Source organism: Alnus glutinosa, chromosome 8 (genome assembly GCF_958979055.1).
Source record: "Alnus glutinosa chromosome 8, dhAlnGlut1.1, whole genome shotgun sequence".
Lineage (NCBI taxonomy): Eukaryota > Viridiplantae > Streptophyta > Magnoliopsida > Fagales > Betulaceae > Alnus > Alnus glutinosa.
Window position 1 is genome coordinate 19,567,696 of NC_084893.1, and position 22,500 is coordinate 19,590,195.

The following is a 22,500-nucleotide window of genomic DNA, read 5'->3' on the forward strand; positions in this document are numbered from 1 at the left end:
AAGATATCTTAATGGATCGGAAAATCTCTCTGCCTTCTCAGTGCTACTTATTATTTCCTTTTAACAAATTCTCCACCAAATAGGTCATAAAAACAAAGAGTGAAAACAGATGGGGCCCGGAAAGAAAGTAATTGTCACCTCAAACTGGGCAGCAGTTAAAGCGATTGCGGCCTGTAGGCATTTGTCAACACATGTACATACACACACACACAAGAGAAAAAAAGAAAAGAAAGGTGCCAATATATATGCCCTTGTCACTTCACACAAGTAGGCGAATTTGCTCATCGATCCCTTTCATCCACTACTTGAGATCAAAAGTCGATTAAATTTAAACCAGAGAGTAAACGCACCCTCAAGAGACGGCAACCAAAAAAATAAAGCACCCCATTATCATTTAAACAAACCAAAGAGATAATTTAGTCCTTACCATTTTTATTATTATTATTATTTTGACTATGTTAGAGATTGCAATCTCCTTGCGAGCTACCAAGCTGCTATAACCCCTCTACCCTAGAATCTATAATTAAAAATTAAAAATAAAAAACTTCTATTCTAGAAATGAATAGAAAAAACAAAAAAGATATTTTAATCCTTTCCATTTTTTTATTATTATTTTGACTAAAATAATGTTTAGTTAGTACCATTTAGAATCTCTGTTGTCTGGTTTCATTGTGGAGTGGGCACTCATTTGATGTGATCCCTTACGGATGTCACAATTTATTAAATTGAAAACATGCAATAATGTACACCATACATGCAATGTACATCAAATGCTCTTAATGTAATACTGAAGGGAACCAAATGCTTGAATGCAGTCCCTAATGATATTTATATCCATTTAACAGATTAGATTAATTGCATCTGGAATAATTCTCGGATTCTTTTTTCTTTTCTTTTCCTAGGCCTCCAATTAATCTCACTGATAATGCATGTCTATAACACTCGATCGTCCCATTAGGAAAAATATTTCAATCTAATTATATTTTAAATTGATTGATTAGATTTGGCTGCTAATAGTGGACGCAAATAACCAAAAAATTTACTTTTTAACGGCGACAAAAGTGTCGCTGCAAATTACTTGGCGAGAATTTATAAACACGCACAGGATTTATTAGGAAATATTAGCGGTAACCCATGTCGCCACTAATAATTAACATCACTTTTTCAATGTAAATTGTACATAAATGTGTTTATAGTATTATATTATATGAGTAAACGATTTCAAAAATCAATTTCAGTTTTTTTCATCCAAATTATTGATAGAGTTTTCTGTCACGTCAACAAACCGCCTAATCTAAGGCAAAAATGCTGTTACGCTAGAAACCACAGGCGGGGAACATGTAAAGCATGGGACCTTTACAAACACAAATTGTCTAGTTTCATCATCCAAGCGCTATATAAAATTTGTTCATAGTTGTGATCATTGCAAAAACTCTGAAGAATTAATGTTAGACGAAAATCTTATCAGATTTTACCTTGATTGCCCATTAAAAAAGATACAAGAAATCCCCAAATTCAGCACTCTAGTATTGAAGATGGCAAACTTTTCAATAGCAGAAATAAGCATTAACTTGTACAGCCCGGCTAGAATAAGGCATCAATTTAGCTTACTGGTAACAAACATGCTGGGAACTTTTCCCTCATAAGTTAAAACTTACAACTCATCCAAAGATTGGTTGATATTGTCCACATCAACATTGTAAGATAGTTGTGGAATACAACATTATTCTTACCATAAATAAACTTTTTACCAATCTTGGGGAAGAATGTATTTGTTATACAATGCACCTTACAATCACCCACTAATCGTAGCTGCCTTCACCCCTTTCTCCTTCCTATTACATCTCATCAAAAAAGAAAAAATCACACCCTAATCATCATCACTCTCATAGTTTTGTAAGAGTGAGTCTAGTCCAGTGCTTGTATCATTAGTTTTATGCTTTTGACTGTCATCTTCTGGAACTGGTACTGTACTAGTATTATTGGTTCCAGCCCCTTCTTTCTTCTCCAGTTTAGCTGAACTGCTATCTTCAGAAGCTGGTCTCTTAACAACTGAAATCCTAATGGTTTTAGAGTTTATTACAAACTTAGCATCACCAGAGGCCCCTGAACCACCTAGATTTTCTGTCAACAACCAAATATTAAACATGAATGTTAGTACTCTGATAGGAAATACTGCAATTTATCCAAACTAATGTATGGCATATTTCACAAACAGAAAAAAGTTCAACAAATTATAATTTGCTTTGCAGTCAAAAGAGGCACTAAGAATAATATATCACCATGTGCTCAAGGTATACCTTCTGCTCCTTTACCCACCCACACAGACAAAGGTATTGCCAATGGTATTTCCTAAGAATCCACTAAAACTCATGTCTCGGTGACTTTGGTATACTCGTTGAAACAGATAAAGACCTTGCTTTGTATTGGCCTTGTTAGAACAGGCCAATTAAAATCAAATTTAGATCAAATCATCTACATTATATTTAGGAATCAGTCTTCTAAGTGAGAGAAATCCATGTAAATTGAGCAGCACTATCGCAATTTTAACCCCAATAGAAAAAGGCGGTAATCAAGTTCACAAGTTTCAGCTCAAAAACTTATTGACAAGTAATTCCATTCATAGAGCAAAATTCCAATAAGCATGACTATTGGATTTTTCTGATCTTTTTTTTTCTTTTATTTTTTCTTTTTATTTTAACGGGGAACACCCCCAAGGCAGGGCACTTCGGAATGGCATTCTTAGATAAAGTTTTGTATTTCTTCGATTCGATTCTTTGTTTTGGTGAATGGGGAATCATTATAGTTTCTTCAGTAACTCCCGGGATTTGAGACAAGGAGATCCTTTGTCACAACTATTATTTGTCATTGTCATAGAAGCTCCAAGTAAAATGCTTTATGCTACTAATGTAGGACAACCCGAGCCCAAGACAGCTAGGGCATCCCGAGCCCGAGTAATATGGCTAGGGTATCCCGAGCCCAAGACAGCTAGAGCATCCCGAGCCCGAGTAATACGGACAACCCAAGCCTGGGTGATACGGCTAAGCTAGAGTATCTCTAGTAACCCGAATAATACGACTAGAAGATTTTCGAATAATAAGAGCTAGGCTATTTTCTAATTTGTCAACTGCCAACAAGTTAAAGACCAAGAATGAAAGAAGAGACTATTGACAAATCTCCTAATTCCTCTTCTAGAAAACTCCCATATTTATATTTCCTTTGTCGTCAAATAGTATTATAATCATTATATTTTCCCTAATATGATTTTCCTTTGACATCAAGTATTTCCATTAATTTGGAAATATCCTTTGGCACCAAGTATTTCCATATTATGCTTATTTGTTTTATTTCCAGTCTTAAGAGGATTTAATTTCCTTTTGTAGTTGTAGAGTTTTACTATAAGTTTGGAATAATTGTATTAGAAGAGTTTTTGCCATCAATAAGATTTCAATTTTCTCCTTCAAGCAAGCCAGTTTTCAAGGGTGTATTCTACCTAAGGTTTATTACATTAAGATAGAAAAATATACGTTAAGATTCTTGATCCACTACTCGCAAGCTCTCTCTTTCTCTCTGCCTTTGTGACGGCGCGTGAGAGCGCGTCCGACTAGGGGCTCGACCCTTCATCCATCCTTTCTCAGTTTCTATCTTTTCAGCCTATTGTCTGGTCCTGTAAATTCTCTTTCGATTCGGCGATGTAGATTATTGGGCTTTGGTCGTCTTAGTCCTGGGGGTGGCGATGATGGATAAGGCTTTTTTGGTGGAGTCGAAGGCTTTCTCCTTTTCGGTTTTGGATGGGGCGTCGACGCTGAGGGTGGAGGAGAAGAGGAAAAATTTTCTGGGTGTGATCTTGTTGAATGTCCAGAGCGCCGATTGGCTTGCGTCGACTTTGGAAATGCTGTTGGGTATCCCGGCAGAGCAAGTTTTTGTGAAGTCATTTAGAGAAGGTTCGAAGGTTTTAATTGCTAGGAGAGATGGGAATAAAGCTGGGCGCTATTTAGAGGCGACTATGTTCGGGTTGGGCGGTCGGAAAGGATCCATTGTCATCCCCGAGGGCCGTGGAGGGTGGGGATGGCTTAAATTTTCAGAGGAGCTGAGAAAGGTTGTCGTTTCTGTCTCAGGTTCGGTGAGTGGCAGACTCGACTCTTCTACTACACCGGAGAGGAAGGTTTTGGAGGAAGATCGACCGACTATGGGCTTGGCTCCACAGTGGACGGGGCCTTCTTTTGTGGAGGTTGTGAGGGCAGATTCATCCTCTGTTGCAAAGAAGATGCCCTTAGTGGGTGATGGTCAGTCCGGGTTAAGGGATTCGTGGGCGTCTCCTTGCGAATTCGATTTTTCTCCGGCGGTGCGGCATGCAGAGGATATTCCGAGATTGGCGGTGGATTGCTTCTCTTTGGAGGCCCACCGATTTGTTTTGTCGGGTAAAGACCAAACAGCAGATCCGCAGGGTAAGGGTTCTCATTTGAAATTTGAATCTTCGAAATTGCGGACGTGGCGTAAGTTGGGGTCCGGTTTTTATTTGGCTTTGGGCCGGGCTGTGGGGAGAGTTCTGAGCCGTTTTACCGGGTCAGGAAATTTTCGAAAACCTGTGGGTTTTCGAGTGACCCGAATCAAGCGGAAACCTAATGTCTCCTGCTTGCCGACAACTTCGCCGGAGACGACAACTGAGATGTCCTCTGGGTTGGATCTGTATCGGATTCTTCCTGGGGGTGTGGAGGTGTCAACGGTGGGAGAGAAATTGGGCATGAGTCCAGCGTCTTCGGCTGATCCTAGGCCGGAGTCCTTATCGGCGACTGTTACAGGGACAGATTCAGGATCGGTGACTCTTTTCAGGGGTGAGACGAGCAGATCCCAGGTGCATTCGGAGGTTTCTAGTTCGAGGGTGTATCCAGCCACTACTTTGTTCGGTTTCCCACCTGCTCCGGCGCCGGAGTTGGGTTTTCCGGTGGGTTCTACTTCTACTTCATTCAAGTTTATGCCTTTGGGGAAGATTCAGTTTCCTAATCACTCTTTTGCCGCTCCGTCTCTCGCTGGTGCATCTCTTTTAGGAGAGAACCTGCGTTCTCACCTCCCTGTGATGGCCTCTAAGCCATTCCAGTGCTATTACAGAAGGGCGAAAATATTGAGGGAAAGGCATTCTGTTAAGTGGGATGAGGGGCTTCTTTCTGACTCTTTGCTAGCTATGAAGATGTCAGTTGGTTTCGTTGATAAGAGGGCCTCAGGTCAAGTGCCGCTAGCGGAGAAGGCGATTAAAAATCCTGCTATAAAGAAGGCAATGACGTCAGTGAGTCAGGGCCTTTTTAGGAAGGGGTTTCTTAATCTTCCCCCGATTTCAGTCCCAACGGTGGTGCCTCAGGAGGTTAACTATGACGGGGTGGTAGTTCCTTATTCTCCTGCGAGTGGTTGCTCCCAAACTCGGAATTGGCCAGTTGGCGTGGATCATAATGGGGAGATTGTAGTATGGGAGGAGGATGAAGATGATTATTCGGAAGTTTTGCCTTTAGATTGGGCGTTGGATGGGGATTTTGGGGAGGGGGCTTTGGCTGTTCGGGACGCCATGGAAGAGGAGTTCCAGGTTTTTGCGCGCCAGAAGTCTAAAGGAAAAAGGGAACTTCTTAATTTACAGAGTTCCATCAACTACGATGACGCGAACTATCCCTCTAGGCGTAGGAATGCCGGTCGGAGGATTTGTCAGGGTTCGAACATGGGGTCGGACTTGGTTTCGGTTCCGGATCCCGTTCTTGTCACCGAATCTTCTCATTTTCCTCTCCCGGGTTCTTCTTTGGCTTCCTCAGAGGCTGGTCGGAAACATTCTGTTCTTGAGGACTTAGGGAGTGGGTCGGAGAATTCAGCCGTGGGTCCACAAGTTTCCATTGAGATGGGCTCGCCGGTAGGGAGGATTCTTCCTCCCTCCTCCCTGGATGATCCCACCTCCAAGCCGTTAATTCAGGACAAGGGGGATAGATCTTTGGCTTTAACTCCTATGGAGTTGTCTATGGCATGCTCTATGTATTTCGGGGATAAGGGGGATAGATCTTTGGCTTTCCTCTCTGCCCTTGATGAGGAACATAGGCGATGGGATATGATTGATGATTGTGAGATTTAGGGGCTTAGGGGATTAGGGGCTTAGGGTTGGGTGGTTTTGTGGTTTGTTCCTTGTCGGGTCGGTTGTGAGGCTGTTGCTTCTTGTATACTCCGTGTGTACTAGGGGCGCCTTACGCTGTTTTTAATAAAATTACAATTACTTATCAAAAAAAAATTTTCTCCTTCAACGCGTGTGTTGAGCTTGTGCATTGAGAACACAGCTTCTCAATCACATATATCACTTCTCGCTACGTCAATTGGTATCAGAGCCTTGACTATCCTGTTCTGATGGCAAACGACGGAAACGTAAGCAACCACTCCGACGACGAAGAACGTGGAGTGTAGGCGATCAACGGTTTGATCGTATTGAACATGAGTTGCGGGAGATACAACAAAACATCGCTTGGCTTGGACTCGACGGCAAAAGGCATCACTATCACAATTGGAATTGTGTCGACGAGATGGCTCATGGCCGCCCGGTTGTTGGTCGTGGTCTTACACCACAAGCCATTAATTCTACCATGAAGAGGGAGTTACGATTGGCACAAAAATTCAAGCCATCACAATCGTCCAGTTCGGCAACAAGGCCAGTAGCAACCCACTCACCACCGCCTCAGCAACAATTATCACCTACCAACCGAGTTCCAGGAGACAAAAACAGCAGCTACTTCCCAACCTACCCAATTGAACCACCTCAAAGCAAGGGCGATGACGACGACAGCCCCACCTGCGCACACCCAATAATGATTGTAGTGGAGGAGGTAGCAGTTCCCATTAAAGACGGCGAAAAAATAAAAGAAAACCGACAAGAAGAACATTTTGGAGGAAGCGCCGCAAAAGGAGGCAAAGAGGACAAAATGCAAAAAGGCACCGTCATCATAATTGTGACAAAAGAGAATGCAGATACGTGTGGAGAAGATAACGAGATTCACACAAAATCCTAGTGACTATGTTGGAGGTGAGTTTTCCAAATCTAATAAAGATGAACATGTCACTTGTGTTTTGCAACAACTGTCACTCGCACCACAACAAAGAGACAAAACAAAAACTGTCCCTTGGCCATACATGGTTTACCAATGGTGCGAAGGAGGCTAGGACGTCTTTCTCACTTTGCCGATATGAGGGTTAAATGGAAGCAGAAAAAGACGTTGCGGATGCGGTCCAATTACAAACTCCTCAAGGCCAACGACCCTTTGATAAGTAACACAATGCTGATGAAGAGGCACAAATTCTAGTTCTCATTTAAAGCCAACAGTAGATTGAAGGGGAACAAGTGTGTACCGTTTCGATGGACAACAAAGATCAACATTGGCGAATTGCTCAAGTCCCATCCCCCGGATAAGCCTCGATACATGAGCAGAAACTCATGGACGAGTTTTTCTAAAGTGGAGCCTGATGTAGGCCAACCCAAGCCCAAGACAGCTAGGGCATCCCGAACCCAAGTAATACGGCTAGGGTATCCAGAGCCCAAGACAGCTAGGGCATCCCGAGCCCAACTAATACAACTAGGGTATCCCAAGCCCGAGATAGCTATAGTATCCCAAGCTCGAGTAATACGAACATCCCGAGCCTAAGTGATACGGCTAGGCTAGAGTATCCCGAGTAACCCAAATAATACGGCTAGAAGATTTCCGAATAATAAGAGCTATGTTATTTTCTGATTTGCAACTGCCAACAAGTTAAAGACCAATAAGGAAAGAAGAGACTATTGACAAATTTCCTGATTCCTTTTCTAGAAAATTCCCATATTTATATTTCCTTTGTCGTCAAGTAGTATTATAGTTATTATATTTTCCCTAATATGGTTTTCCTTTGGCACCAAGTATTTCCATTAATTTGGAAATATCCTTTGGCACCAAGTATTTTCATATTATGCTTATTTGTTTTATTTCCAATCTTGGGAGGATTTTCTTTCCTTTTGTAGCTGTAGGGTTTTACTATAAGCTTGGAATAATTGTATTGGAAGAGTTTTTGCCATCAATAAGATTTCAGTTTTCTCCTTCAATGTGTTTGGTGAGTTTGTGCATTGGGAACATAGCTTCTCAATCACGTCTATCGCTTCTCGCTACGTCAGCTACTGAACATTAGGGGCTTCTTTCAAGCTTTTTTGGGGTTTAGGAACTTTGGTAGGATTAACATTTCTCACCTTCTATTTGCAGATGACACCTTGATTTTTTGTGAGGCACACCCTAACAACCTCTGCTATCTACATGCTTTATTCCTTTGATTTGAAGCTGCTTCCAGTTTGAAATTAATATGGGTAATTCAAAATTGGTTCTTGTGGGGAATGTTACTAATGCTGATGGACTAGCCGGTAATCTCAAATGTAGGGTTTCTTCTTTGGCTTTAAAGCATCTTGATCTTCCGTTGGGAGCCTCTAGTATGGCCAAATTTATTTGGGGCTGTATTATTGAGAAGATTGAGTGTGGTCTAGGTGGTTGGAAGAGGATCTTTTTTATCCAAGGGTGGCAGGATTACTTTAATCAAGAGCACCCCTTTCCAATTTGCCTACATATTTCTTGTTTCTTTTTTCCCTTTCAGCTGGTCTTGCCAATCACATAGAGAAACTATGTCGGGAATTTTTGTGGACTGGGCTAGGTGAAGAATTTAAATATCACCCACTAAACTGGTCCAAAGTTTGTTCTTCGATATCTGAAGGGGGATTAGGGGTTCATAATTTGCTCCTTTTCAATTGTGCTCTCTTTGGGAACTGGTTGTGGCACTATATACATGAGATAGAGGATTTGTGGAAAGTTTTGTAGTAGATTCTAAATATGGTAGCTCATGGGGTGAGTGATTTCTAATGAGGTTCATGGCTCATTTGGGGTGGGGTTACGGAAAAATATCAATAGGGGTTGGGGGAGTTTGCTAGTCATACCAAATTTGAGGTAGAAGATGGCTCTAAGATTAGATTTTCGAATGACTTCAAGGAAGCTTTTCCAAATTTGTATAGAATAGCTCGCATTAAAGATGCCTTCGTGGCGGATCATTTGCAGGTTTCTAGTGACTCTTCAATGGAACACAAGCTTTATCAGAATGGCTCGTGATTGAAAGGTGCAAGTATTTGCTTCATTCTTCAATTTGTTGTACTCCTCTAAAGTAGGTTGGGGATATGAAGACAAGCTTTGTCGGGTCCCTTCCAAGAGAGTAGTGTTCGAAGTTAGATCGTTCTATAACGCCTTTGTCCCTCGTGTTGGTACTCCCTTCCCTTGAAAGTGTATTTAGCGGAATAAGGTTCCCATAAGAGCGGCATTCTTTGCTTGGTCAGCTGCCCTAGGAAACATCATCACCATGGATAACCTAAGGAAGCAGCATGCCATTGTGGTAGACTGGTGTTGTATGTGTAAGAGGTGCAATGAATCTGTGGATCATCTTTTTCTTCACTATGAGATTGCTAGTGCCTTATGGAAAGCTATTTTTAATCGTGCTGGATTACCTTGGGTAATGCCTAAAATAGTGGTTGACCTTATCACTTGTGGGAGAGGGTTGAGTGGCAATCCCCAAATTGCAATTATGTGGAAGGTGTCTTTTGTGGTATATTTAGAGGGAAAGAAATTATAAGAGTTTTGAAGATCGCAAGAATGCAATGGTGGATTTGAAGTCCTTTTTCATCACTCTTCTCCACGGGGCAATTGCTTTAGACTTTCCTTATTTACTTTCTTTTCATGATTTTATTAACCGTCTTTTTCTTTTAGTTGTGTCCTCTTGTATACTTCATGTATACTTGAATTGCATTTTTGCGCTTTTTAATGATATTTCAATTACTTATGAAAAAAAAATGTCTGTAAATATTGGCAATGCACTCCAACTTCTATACTACAAAGGGGAAAAAAATCTGAACATGTCACATACCTTTGTTGGTGGAACAGTCAGCCAAAGTGGCTCTTGCCAAAGAATCTGTTGGGTTACCAGGAAGCTCTTCAGAGACCTTTCTCCTCTGCATTGGAATCATGTGCAAACATAAGTTCACAGGCTTAAGTTTTTCCAATATAATAACAAAGAGATAACTATCCACAATTTTCTTTGAAAAACATACAAATATACAACCCCCAGTGCCATTTTATTTATACCTTATTCCTCTATGGGATGTCTGGCAATATGTCTTCTTCTTTTTTTTTTGTGAATAATTCAGATTTTATTGAAAAAAAAGGGTTAAACCCACATTCACGAAAAGTATACAAAAGGGACTTAACCCTATAAGCTGCTACAATGTAAAAAGCAAATCAAATCAAGCATATTTGTAGAGACAAAGTTAGAAACATTAACAAGAACCCAACTCGAGAGATCTCAAAAAAGAAGATTCTAGAAAGAGCACGTTTGACTCACTATCCTCGAAAATACGACGATTCCTTTTTCTCCAAATGCTCCACATTAAGAGGGCATGAATAACTTTCCAGATAGTCTCTTTGGAATATCCACTCTCCCTTGTACTATCCAGCAATGAAGAAGCTTTTGGATATTGCTAGGCATAACCCACGAGACTCCAAAAAGATTAAGAATCAATTGCTATAGAGTCGAAGTATACTCGCAGTGGATGAGAAGGTGATTGGTTGTTTCCTCATTCTTTTTACACAGACAACACCAATTAGCTAAAGAGAAGCCCCTATTTCTAAGGGTATCCACCGTGAGAATTCTATCAAGTGATGTTGTCCACAAGAAGAAAGCAACGCGAGGAGGCACCTTGACCTTCCAAACACTTCTCCAAGGGAAAGAACTATGCCCACCTAACTATAACAGAGTATAATAACTCTTCACTGTAAATCTCTGGCTGCTAGAGGGAGTCCGCAACAAGTTGCCCACTTCCCCCGGATGCGTCTTCGAGGAATACAAGAGACTAAAGAAAAAGTCAAAATATTCCAATTCCCAATCATGTGCAGCCCTAATGAAACTAGGATTCCAACGGATAAAGGAACTGGATGGGTCCAAATAATTAGACACAGGCCTCCTTATTTTGAGCAATGGAAGAGTTCGGGGAAAAAAAATGCGTAAGTGGCTCTATGCCACACCAAACATCATACCATAAACTAATGTGAGAACCATCCCCAACCATATAGGATAGAAAATTGGAAAAAGAACCCCAACCATTTCTAATATTCCTCCAAAGGCTCACCCCATAAGCACCTCAAGCTTCCTTTGAGCACCAACCTCCTCTCTTGAGCCCATACTTCGAATCAATCACTTGTCTCCATAAGAAATGCTCCTCATGCCCAAATCTTCAAAGCTATTTACCGAGAAAAACGTTGTTGAATACCATCAACTTTTTAATACCCAACCCCCCTCTGAAAACGGGGTCGTGAACTATCTTCCAATTAACCAAATGTATTTGGGATCTCCGCCTAGACCATCCCAAAGAAAGTCTCTCTGAAGGTGCTCCAATCACCTAGCTATACATGCTGGTAACAGAAAGAGGGAAAGAAAGTATGTAGGAAAATTGGAAAACGTGCTCTTGATGTGCGTAAGATGCCACCCCCCCCCCCCCCCCCTTTCTTTTTCCCTCTTTAACAAGTAGATCTTTTTCCAAGTAGCCAACCTTTTTTCCATTCTCTCGACTACCCCGTCCCAAATAGCTCTTGATTTGAAGGGGACACTTAGAGGAAGACCCAAGTATTTCATAGGAAAAGAAATTCTACAACTGAGAATACCGGCCAGCTTCTCCAAGGACCTCTCCAAGTCCTAGAAACACCTGTGATTCGGTTCCTTCCATAAGCACTAAAAAATGCAAGTCGGCATCATCTTCCAAATTGCAAAACTCCTCAGCCTTCCAGAAGTCCACCAACAAGCAAATAAGTCGATGACTCCACTAGGCATAACCTAAGACATACCAAAGCGAGTAAAGAAAGCACTCCACATAGCGGAAGCCACATCGCAATGAAGAAGGTAATCTACTAATTCCTCATTTCTCTTGCACATGCAGCATCTATTCACCATAATAACATACCTCTAACTGAGATTATCCAATGTAAGGATCGTGCCTAGGGCCGCCAACCCCACACACACACCAAAAAAAAAAAAAAAAGCCTCTCTTGAAGGAGCCTGAGTCCGCCACACACTCTTCCTAAAGAAACGACTACTGTCAGAACAAGCCAAGGACCTAAAGAAGGACTTGGCCTTAAACAAACCTCTTCTAGAAAAACTCACATTCCACTGGTTGGAACCGCCCACTGGTGAGCTATTTCACGCGCACCATTTTTCCCCAAAGCCACACCTCCTCAGCATATACAAAATGAAATCCCAATTTACATGATCATATGCTTTTTCCAGATCCATTTTACAAATGACGCTTGGCTCCCCAGATCTTAATCAACTATCAAGGCATTCATTAGCAATAAGTATCGAATCGAGGATTTGCCTATCCTTGATAAAGACACTTTGTGATTTGGAGATGACCTTTTCCATAACCGTCTTCAATCTATTTGCTAAAACTATAGCAATAATTTTGTAAACCCCTCCCGAAAGACTAATAGACCGGAAGTCATTAAGAGCAATAGCACATAGAATCTTCGAAATAAGCAAAGTGAACAAAGCATTGAGGCTCTTTTCAAACAAACCTCCAGCATGAAAATCACTAAACACCTCCCTAATGTCCACACTCAATACATTCCAACACGCTTGCAAGAAAGCCATAGAAAAGCCGTCGGATCATCATTCATAGCAAAAACTACCTTCCTAACCTCCTCGAAAGCTCTCTACAACCAACAGGCCTCAAACTCCAAAATAGAATCAAAGGAAATGCCATCCACCATGGGCCTCCAGCTACTCGGCTCAGTAAAAAGCTTTTGATAGAACTTGACAATGTGCTTGCCGATTTTCGTTTGATTAGAAGATAGATTATCACCAATCAATAAGGATTCCAAAGAATTGTACCTTCTATTTGAGTTGGCTATGGAGTGGAAGAACTTAGTGCACTTATCACCTTCTTTTAACCACAACAGCCTAAATTTTTGCCTCCAACTCACCTTCTCTATACGAGAGCATCTCTCTAACTCTCTAACTCTCTAACAACCTCTGCCTTCCTCAATAACTCTCTCTCACCTAATGCCCTACTTCTTCAACATCATAAAAAACTTGAAGATCTTCCATAAGCTTCCTCTTGTTCCTCTCTATAGTGCCAAATACCTCCTCATTCCATTTCTTCAAATCCATTTTCAATACCTTGAGCTTGCGTGCTAAAGACAAAACTAGGCGTACCTTGGAACGAATAAGAATCTCGTCATTGTTTCACCAATCCCACAAAACATTCTGCATTAAGCCACATGTTTTTAAATTTAAATCGCTTGCTCCCCCTTGAAACATCACCACAATCAAGAAGGATTGGAAAGTGGTCCGAATAAAGGCGAGAAAGCCTCTTTTGAGAAACCCCAAGAAACTGAGCTTCCCAACCCGGGGAGACAAGGAAACGATCAATCCTAGACCACATGGGAGGATCATTAGAAATCGACCAAGTGAGAGAGCCACTAGCGAGAGGGAGGTCCATGAGACTCTGATCAAAAATAAAGTCAGAGAACTCCGTCATAGCATAACAAAGACGAGTCACACCAGATCTTTCACTAGGAAAATGAGTTCAATTGAAATCACCCCCTATGCACCACGATAGGTTCCACCAACTGATAATGCCAACCAACTCATCCCAAAGAAGTGTTCTATCACTACCAGAATTCGGACCGTACACACCTGCAAAGGCCCAAACAAAATGATCCACAACGATCCTACGAGGGTGTAATCCCCCACACTCCTCTACCTTCTCCACCACCCTTTTGTCCCACATAATCAAGATGCCCCCTAAGGCCCCACTAGAATCCAAACAACATCAATCCACATGAATGCATCCCCGTAAGTTGTGAACAATGTTACGTGACAAACCATGAAGCTTGGTTTCTTGAAAGCAAATGATATCCACCTTCTTGTCTTTGAGCAAGTTACTAACCCTTGGACATTTACTCCTATTATTCAACCCCCTCACATTCCAGGAGAGAATCCTTGGCTTCATATCACAATTGGATGACCCCTCGCCTTCCTTCTACCACGGCTCAAGCAAGAACCTATAGCATCGTAGTTGACAAAACTCTCCAAATTCTTGACCTCCCTTTTACCCTTCGCACCACTACTCGAAAGAGCACCCATCGCCTCTTTTTGACGTTCCTCTTCAAGAAAAGTTAAAGAGGGCCAACAATAGCAACTTATGACCCACATACGAGATCCCCACTATGGGATAAATCCCATTTGCACACTGAATAACCCAATTAGAATGCCCGGAAACACCCCCCGAGGCTAGGGAATAGGTATTTAAGAGAGTGCGACAAGATTGACGGCCTGAATGGCACTCATCAACTGATTCTGCTTTGACTGGAACCTCTCAAGCAAAATAACGACCACCGTAAGCTCGTCGGAAGACCCACCGGAGGATTGACTAATCAAAAGGGGACAAATCGAGAGCCCCACCAACACACACCGAGAGCAACAACCCATGGACGTTGACGTTTGCAACACAACGAAAAACCCACCAGAAAACTTTGTCACTGGGTCACTGGCCTGACCTGCATCCAAACTCACCCACAAACAAGTCGAAGCCATCACGTTGGGAGAGGAAGAATGCACTCCAGAGACAGCGGCCTTTCCTTTTGGGTCAGGCTTTTGTGGATCACCAGCCTGACCTGCGCCTGAGCTCGTCGAGGTCTTCTCTTTAAAAAATGAAGCCTTATTCTTGGCCTTATACTTGGGCTTAAAACCACTAGCCTTGTATATAGGTTCAAAACCACCATTGGGCCGTGAAGTCTCTTGAACAACCGAAGCCTTGTATGTGGACATACCTCCACAAATGGGCTGAAAGATCAAAGGAACCTTCAACAATTGCTTAGGACTCGTCCCTGAATGTTGTGCTTGGTTAGTATCCAACAACTTCAGCTTAGGCCCACTACCCAGCAGACCTTCCACAGTCGAGTCCGGCCTCCTCAAACAAACGTCTACTTCCTCTTTTAGCTTCAGCAACATCTCTCTCAAATTAGTAAGCTTGAGACTTTCACCAAAATAGATGTGCATGTCAGTAGCCTCCCATCCCTTCGCAGCTTGCTTTACAGATCCTTCAGGACCACAACTCGATGCGAGAGTCTTCACCAGAGGTTGGGTCAACTTCACCAGAGCCGTAGCTACTTTCGCCGAAAAAAGGGAATTATTTTCCTGAGCTTGGGAGTTTCCACTTGAATGTCGCCGAAACTTGGACAGACTTATCCGTAGATACACCCGTAGAGAGCTCTCTCACCCACCTAGGAGTCTTACCTATCAGCCCTGAATATACACCAAAGCTCTCCTCCAAAAGTGTCAACGTCTTCACCAGGACATCTGTGTAACTCCTCCTACTTCCCCTCACCACCTAAACCTCTGATTCTACCGCCACATCTATGACCCCAGCTCTAAAATGCTCATTAACCAAGCGTAATACTGACCCGAAGAGGGCCCATTCTTTACTATGTCTACCTTCAGGTAGTATGATCGAGCCACTTCTTCTAACCCCGTCAAACTCCTCAACCACCCGAAAACCACCATGTCTATTGAAACGACACTAAGCAAGAATCGGGGAAAACCCTGGTCGAGATTGATTCAAGAAAACCCGTTAATCTTCCACTTCCACCAACTCCTCAAAGATGCGCACCAACCACGTTATCTTGTCTCTATCCATAAGAATAGACCTCATCATTCCTTTGCATCTTTCATGGATATGTACCCCTGTTTCACCTCCCACCACCATCAATTCAAAATCCTTGGATTCCACCAACCACCTTCTTGAAAACGGTATGATTCCAACTTGTGTGATGCTAGAATTGTGTGATTCCACCAGTTCCAACCAAGAAAATGATCCAAAACTCTAACACCGAACGTGAAAGAAGGAAAATGATTCCAACCACAAAAAAAGTTGTGCCAAACAAAAAACTGATCCGTTTGGTAAAAAAACTTGAAAAGTACTTTGACTTTTTTGCTCTAAAAAAGGCCAAACTGAACTTTTGGAAAAGCTTAAAAATGAAGCTTTTTTTCTAAAAAGGCCTTTCTGGCTTTAAAAGCTCTATTTCCAAACGCAATCCCAAACATGCTCTAAATCGCCCACCTGTAGCCAAAACCCAAACCTTTCTTTTGGTTGTCATTTGGTCGTCGCGATTCTATCAAGTACTTTCAAATTGTTCTCAACCAAATATTGTCGATCTTCAGTAATTTTATTGTCGTTAGATATAAAGTGATTTAACAAATGACTAGGAAAAATGTCATTTAGATCAAAATATTTAGTGAAGAACACAAATAAAAGGAATAGAAGAAGAGGTAAGACCAAGCACCCAGCTGCATGGGAAGAGGGGAAAAAAGGGGGAAGCAAAGGACGAAACCCAATCACTATGTGAATTTGGATTGTGAAGCTGTTCCACGAGCATTCATTGAAATCTCACATCAAACATGAACTAGGTCAATCTGGACAACATAATTATATATAGAGAACCTTAGTTATAGCGAATGATTTTTGCGTATCAAATAGATGTAGCTAGTGCATTCGGCTTGTGATACAAAATCTAGGTTTTTGGAGCGGAGGGAGAAGAAAGTAGGGGGAAAAAAACTGAAGAAAAGATTTAGAGAAGGGAGGGGAATTAAAGATAGAAAATAGAGAAAGAAACCAAAAAAAAAAAATAATAAAAGAGAGAGAGAGAAAGGAGAGGGTAAAGGGCACAGATTTGACGATTAAGAAACAATAAGGTATTTTCTCTTAGAAATCCTACAGGTCTGGTTCAACTTCAACCACGACCTAGTCAACCCTAATCCACTGTCACAATTCTATTGCATCAACTGAAGACCAACAGCGCCGTGATTCCGCGAGCCACACCTAGCTACACTACTCACCCCCATGCCGCGTCGCTCACTCCCTGCGTTACGCCTAGCTGCACCAGATTCTGGATCTAAGCCCCCAGCAACGAGAGAAACACAGATGCGTAGCTGTTTTGTGAAGGTGTTGGTAAGCAGGTCAAACACAGAGAGGTATAGAGTGACAGCAATGCGAAGAGACAAAGGGCTAGTTGAAAACAAAAATGTTTTGGACACTTGCTACCTATGTCTCAAACTGAGACTAGTTGGACCCTTTTCAAGACTTGAGAGGTTGGCCTTGGACACAAAATTTTCTCAGCATATGTTTTTAACCTTTCAACATTTCAAAACTCAAGGCCGAGTTTCTCCAACTAGGAGAGAATGATGCAAGGAGCGAGGCACAAATTTTACTTTAACTTAGTTGTATTTAGGTGCTATTAGTTAATTGGATTATTAGTATTTAGTTTATGTTTTATATAATTTTCAAGAGTCAAGGGTGTTTTTCGTAATTCAATAAATGGGCTTTGCTCAAATTATTAGGGTTAGGATTTAGTCGTTAATCTATTTACCGTATGATTTTTGTAATTGTTGTTGGTTCTACATCATTGTATCTTTAGCAATTAAAAACAGACTCCTTGTTCTTTTTGCTCATTCTAGTTAGATGATTGTTTTTGTATACTTCCTATGTACTTAGGGGCAGCTTTACCCTTTTAACGATATTTGTCGATTACTTATCAAAAAGCAATTAAAAACATATATGGATAAAAGCCTTTTAAAACAATATCCTGACAGCACACAACTCTTGAAACATACTCTCCTACCATCTCACACCACAGAAGAAACTAACCCAAAGGACCTCCAGCAACCTGCCACGATGCTTTTCCAAAGCCTGCAACCCTGAAGTCTCACCAAATCAGTCCACAATCCCCAGGACTCCCCCATGTTTTGCCCTATTATTCTTCCCAAATAGTGACCCCTTTACTTCGCAAAACACCATAACCATTTTCTGAACAAAGCTTGGTTAAAAGTGCTAACTTCTTTATTCCTACAACTCCATAGCTAAGAGCATACCAGATCCCAATCTATCAAGTAAATTTTAAACTCCTAATTTCCAAAAGTTAATCCGCTTAAAAAACCAGAAACTTTTTTTACACCGCCAAGGAACCTAAAATCAGAGAAATGATATGTTTACAACTTTTGTACAACTCCAACAACTTTTTTTCAAACTAACCATTAGATCTATTTTCCTACATGTGAGTCATACATATCCAATGATTGATTTTTTTTGTTTAAAAAAAAAAAATTAGAGTTGTATAAAAGTTGTAAACATATCATATCTCCTAAAATCATGGTTATCCCAAAACAATACACAAACTATCATTACAGCATAACCATACCTTTGGTCGCTCACAAGATGTTTCAACGTTGCCACTTGAAAACTGAATCATATCTCCAACATCATCAAGATCTTCATCTTGAATTCTTCGAACATAATCATTTGAATTCTGCAGTGATTTTTAACAAAGTAAACTAAGTTAGAAACAAATATCTCCCAATAAAAAGAAGGGGAAGAAGAGGCCCTGCCCTTCTAAACAAATTTCCACCACCAAGGAACCTAAAATCAAATTTTTTTTTCTGATAAGTGGGAAGAAGTGGATTAAGGAACCTAAAATCATGGTTATCCCAAAACAATACACAGACTATCATTACAGCATAACCATACCTTTGGTTGATCACAAGATGTTTCACCATTGCCACTTGAAAGCTGAATCATATCTCCATCATCATCAAGATCTTCATCTTGAATTCTTCGAACATAATCTTTTGAATTCTGCAAATGATTTTTAACAAAGTAAACTACGTTAGAAACAAATATCCCCTAACAAAAAGGAGAAGAGGACCCCCCCCCCCCCCAACTGGGGGGCGGGGGGGGTGGAGAGAGATAATTGAAGCAAAGGGGTAAAAGTAGAATGCCTGTACTGACATTAAATATTGATTTTATAAGTGCTTCATCTTCTTCTTCCAACTTTTTCTCCTGTAAACATACAAATCATTAATCGTCAGAACCATATAATTAAACCACAGACAGAGAGAGAGAGAGAGAGAGAGAGAAGTCAAAAGAACTTAAAAATGTCTTCAAACTACCATATGGCTATAGATTCAGACAACAAGGCCAACAGTCCCACCTCTTGAAAAGGACCAACTGAATCATTTGATAAGAATCTTAATATGCATTCTAATAATTTACATTGTTTTTAGGCACAGATTTAGAAATTGAGCCACTACAGAAAAATATTCTCAAACACTGTCCCAACAAGTGGTTTTGATGAATTTGTGCACGTGTGCGCCTGTACATGCATAAAAATATAATGGATGCAACAAATTGGGAAGTATAGGTACGGAATGGACATTAACAAGTTGCCCCACAAACAAAAACAAAACAAAAAGTTGCCCCAAAAAGTAACAGCAAAAGAAGTTCACAGAATAAATAGAATCATCGTGGTTCATTGAACTTTGAAGAACTTCTCATAGACTGGAATAATGATGCAGTCCAGGCAGCTAAGGACCAGTTAGCCACAACTGGAGCAACATAACAAGATTAGATCATGTGGCCAGTTGAAGAAAGAAACAATATCTAGTAGACGGGACAAATCAATCCATTTGTACATTATGCTTGATTGCAAAAAGGGTAAGTACTCACCAGTAACACACAAGACAAAAGTTTTAAACATACAAGTGCTTACCATCTGTAAACAACTCTACTAATCCAATGGAATTGCGACATGCAGCCCTTTGGGATTCAGTGATGGACATAATCCTACATACTTGTGTACTTAAGGAGCAACACTAACCTATATATATAGCAGATCAATCATACCTTGTGCACAGCTGTACGCTGCAAGGCCTCAAGCATGGCATCTACACTCACAGTTGCATGTCTGGACTGCAAAACAGGGGGGGAAAGCGCATTAGTACCAAAATCTCATTGCCTTTGGGTTTTCATCAATGTGTTAATTGATAAATAAAAACAAAAGTATCATACACAAGATGATGATTTCATGGCAACATGTCTAAAAGACAAGTTAGAAAGCTATTCAAGCCCTTAAAGATTCCAATTTTTGCCACTGTCAAATGGATACCCTATTACATAAAACACATTTAATAAAGCAAGTACCTTCATTGACTTCATCTCATCCAGTGCAGCCAGTATATCCATCTCTCTTTTAGAATCCAAGGTTCTGTTCTCCAAAGATTTCATCGCATCTCCCATCTCTTCAGCATCCCTTTTCTGTTTCTCCGAGTCTGCTACCTGATAAAAGGAATAACTTATCGATGAAGTCACAAGCTATGCTGATAACAACGTTAGGGAATCTGAGCACGTGATATATAATTGTATACAGAAAGATAAAGTTTTACCTCATCCTCTGCACGCCAAGGTTCAAAATTTCGTGTTGCACCAGACTCAACGATATAGTCGGAATTTTGAGGGTCTGTCTTCATCGTGAGCTCAGCAGAGCACTTTGTACATTTGAAATAGAATCGGAATAGTTGAATTCCTAAATATGTCTGCAAATGATTCAACATTAATAATACAGTTCGCTAAACATAACATATTCAAATCTCACACCGAACCTGCCAAACAAGTACTATACCCGAATAGGGAAAACCAAGAAGCAATAATAACAATGAAGGATAACAATAAGGCTGACACTCAGGCATTCTTGTCACCTTCTGTGCTCTAAACAACCAATATCGCTAGAAATCTTTTAACAACATCAGCATGTTTCTCCGAACTAGGATAGGCTGGGTTTTATAAAAGGTATGGGACTAAGATTAAACCAAGAGAATAGTCATAGGTTTAAAGAAACAATGGATAAGAATTTAACATTAGGGCATGAAGTGGTACCAAAATGCCCAGTGATAAATTTCAATCTAAGCGAACAAATAAGAAAAATCTACTAAACTTGAAATTTTTGTTCAGTCAACTTAAGCACGTTTAGAAGACAAAAACCCGGAAATTTAAATAAATAAGAAAATTTAATAGTAATAAAAAATTTCAATGTTGGAACATATAACAGTTATGTAAGCTTTCAATTTTGTTGGGAAGCCCTAAAGCCAATGGAAAGAGAAAAACAACCTCGCCGATAACGTCCTCTTTGCGGGAATTGAACTTGGTGCCCTTGTAGATGTAATTGCCGCAGGTGTTGCAGCGAATGCTCATGGGAAGCATCATGCGGACCTTGATCTGCTGGTTCTTGGGCCTCCGAACCCTCGGCAACTTCGCGGGGTCGAAGTCCGGCGGGTAGTACTTGTTCAGCACCTTTCTCTCTCCCATTCTTCAAACAAGCCCCAAACTCGCTCAGTCGATGATTTGCAAAGCAAGGAGGCAGAGCGTGTTGGATTCAGGCCTGGTTGATGGATTGGGCTCGGAGACCTCAAACTTTAGTCCGAAATGTAATTCGGCTGTGTGTTCTCAAACCGCTAGCGTATCCATCAAAACCCTAGCTTCCTAAATCAAAAGCAATGGGTTGGTAATCTAATAGGATCCCAAAATATAAAAACCGCTGGTTGACTGGTGCGGTGTTGCAGTGCTGTTCCGGGGAAACGCTGGTGACGAGCTAAACGGCGCGTGGTGCTGCTCCGGTGGGGCGGTGCGTGCTATTTCTCCGGGGGGGCGGTGGGTACTGTTTCTCCGGTGACGGCTGCGAAGTGAGGAGCGTGGCTGTGTGCAGCCGTGGGAAACGTCAGTGGCGCTGCAATTTTTGGTTGTGAATTGGTGAGTCGTACGTTGGGGTGTTTATTGTGGAAGAAGAGGGATGTTTTGTTGCAGCACTGGGTGGGAGTGCCTATTCCCGTGTACGGATAGTTTTATCCCCTTACGGGTATTCCCCTATTCCGATTTTGGTGTAGAACTTATAGCTGGTTGGTAGTAGGTTTAAGATAACCCTTATTCCAGTTTACTGTAGTCTGCGTTTATCCTATTCAGACTAAGGGCAAAAACAAAAAAGTTATTACAAAAAAAAAAAGGTTAAATACATTTTACCTCCACGTGATTTAACAATTTTATTTTTTTCCACCTAGGTTTCAATTTTTATCGTAGATGATACATAGCTTATGACTAAAAAATAAGATGAGTACCTCCATTCAACTTTTATCCATAAATTAACGAAAATCCACGTCAATACCTTTTAAAAACTAACACATGTCACTATATCTAATTAAAAATTTAAAAAAAAAAATTGAAAATTAACAATATTAAAAAATTGGAAAGAAAAAAAAAAAACAAGCCAACCATTTTGACCAAGAGTTTCTTTTCTTTTTCAACAAGTCTTTTTGTTATTTTTTTTTAATTTTTTAGGATTTTAATTTTCTAGTTTTTTTTTTTTTTTTTTAAAGAGCCACGGTGACACGTGACAATTTTTTAAAGATATTGACATGGACTCCCGTCAATTTATGGATGGACTTTTGATGGAAGACCATGGCCTTGTTTGAAAACCTCCTTCCCCCTCCCCCCAAATTTTCTCCCCACCCCCGGGCCCACTCAGCAGGCTTTTGAAAAAAAAAATTGACATTTTTTGCCCC

General features: G+C 40.8%; 1 protein-coding gene across 2 annotated transcripts; it reads right to left on the minus strand.

The window, feature by feature from the left end:
- Nucleotides 1-1,524: 1,524 nt before the first annotated feature.
- LOC133875007 (uncharacterized) lies at nucleotides 1,525-21,759 on the minus strand. 2 transcript variants are annotated; one of them, XM_062312974.1, is made up of 9 exons: nucleotides 21,056-21,759; nucleotides 20,335-20,484; nucleotides 20,093-20,227; nucleotides 19,796-19,861; nucleotides 18,902-18,952; nucleotides 18,641-18,748; nucleotides 18,315-18,422; nucleotides 9,937-10,021; nucleotides 1,525-2,115 (listed from the first exon to the last, which is right to left on the minus strand). In XM_062312974.1, exons 1-9 carry the CDS (start codon nucleotides 21,251-21,253, stop codon nucleotides 1,871-1,873), a joined length of 1,146 nt encoding a protein of 381 aa, XP_062168958.1. In that variant the 5' UTR covers nucleotides 21,254-21,759; the 3' UTR covers nucleotides 1,525-1,870. The 2 variants fall into 2 exon arrangements, with proteins under 2 accessions (XP_062168958.1, XP_062168957.1); XM_062312973.1 differs by having other exon boundaries at nucleotides 1,525-2,124; nucleotides 21,056-21,757.
- Nucleotides 21,760-22,500: the final 741 nt, after the last annotated feature.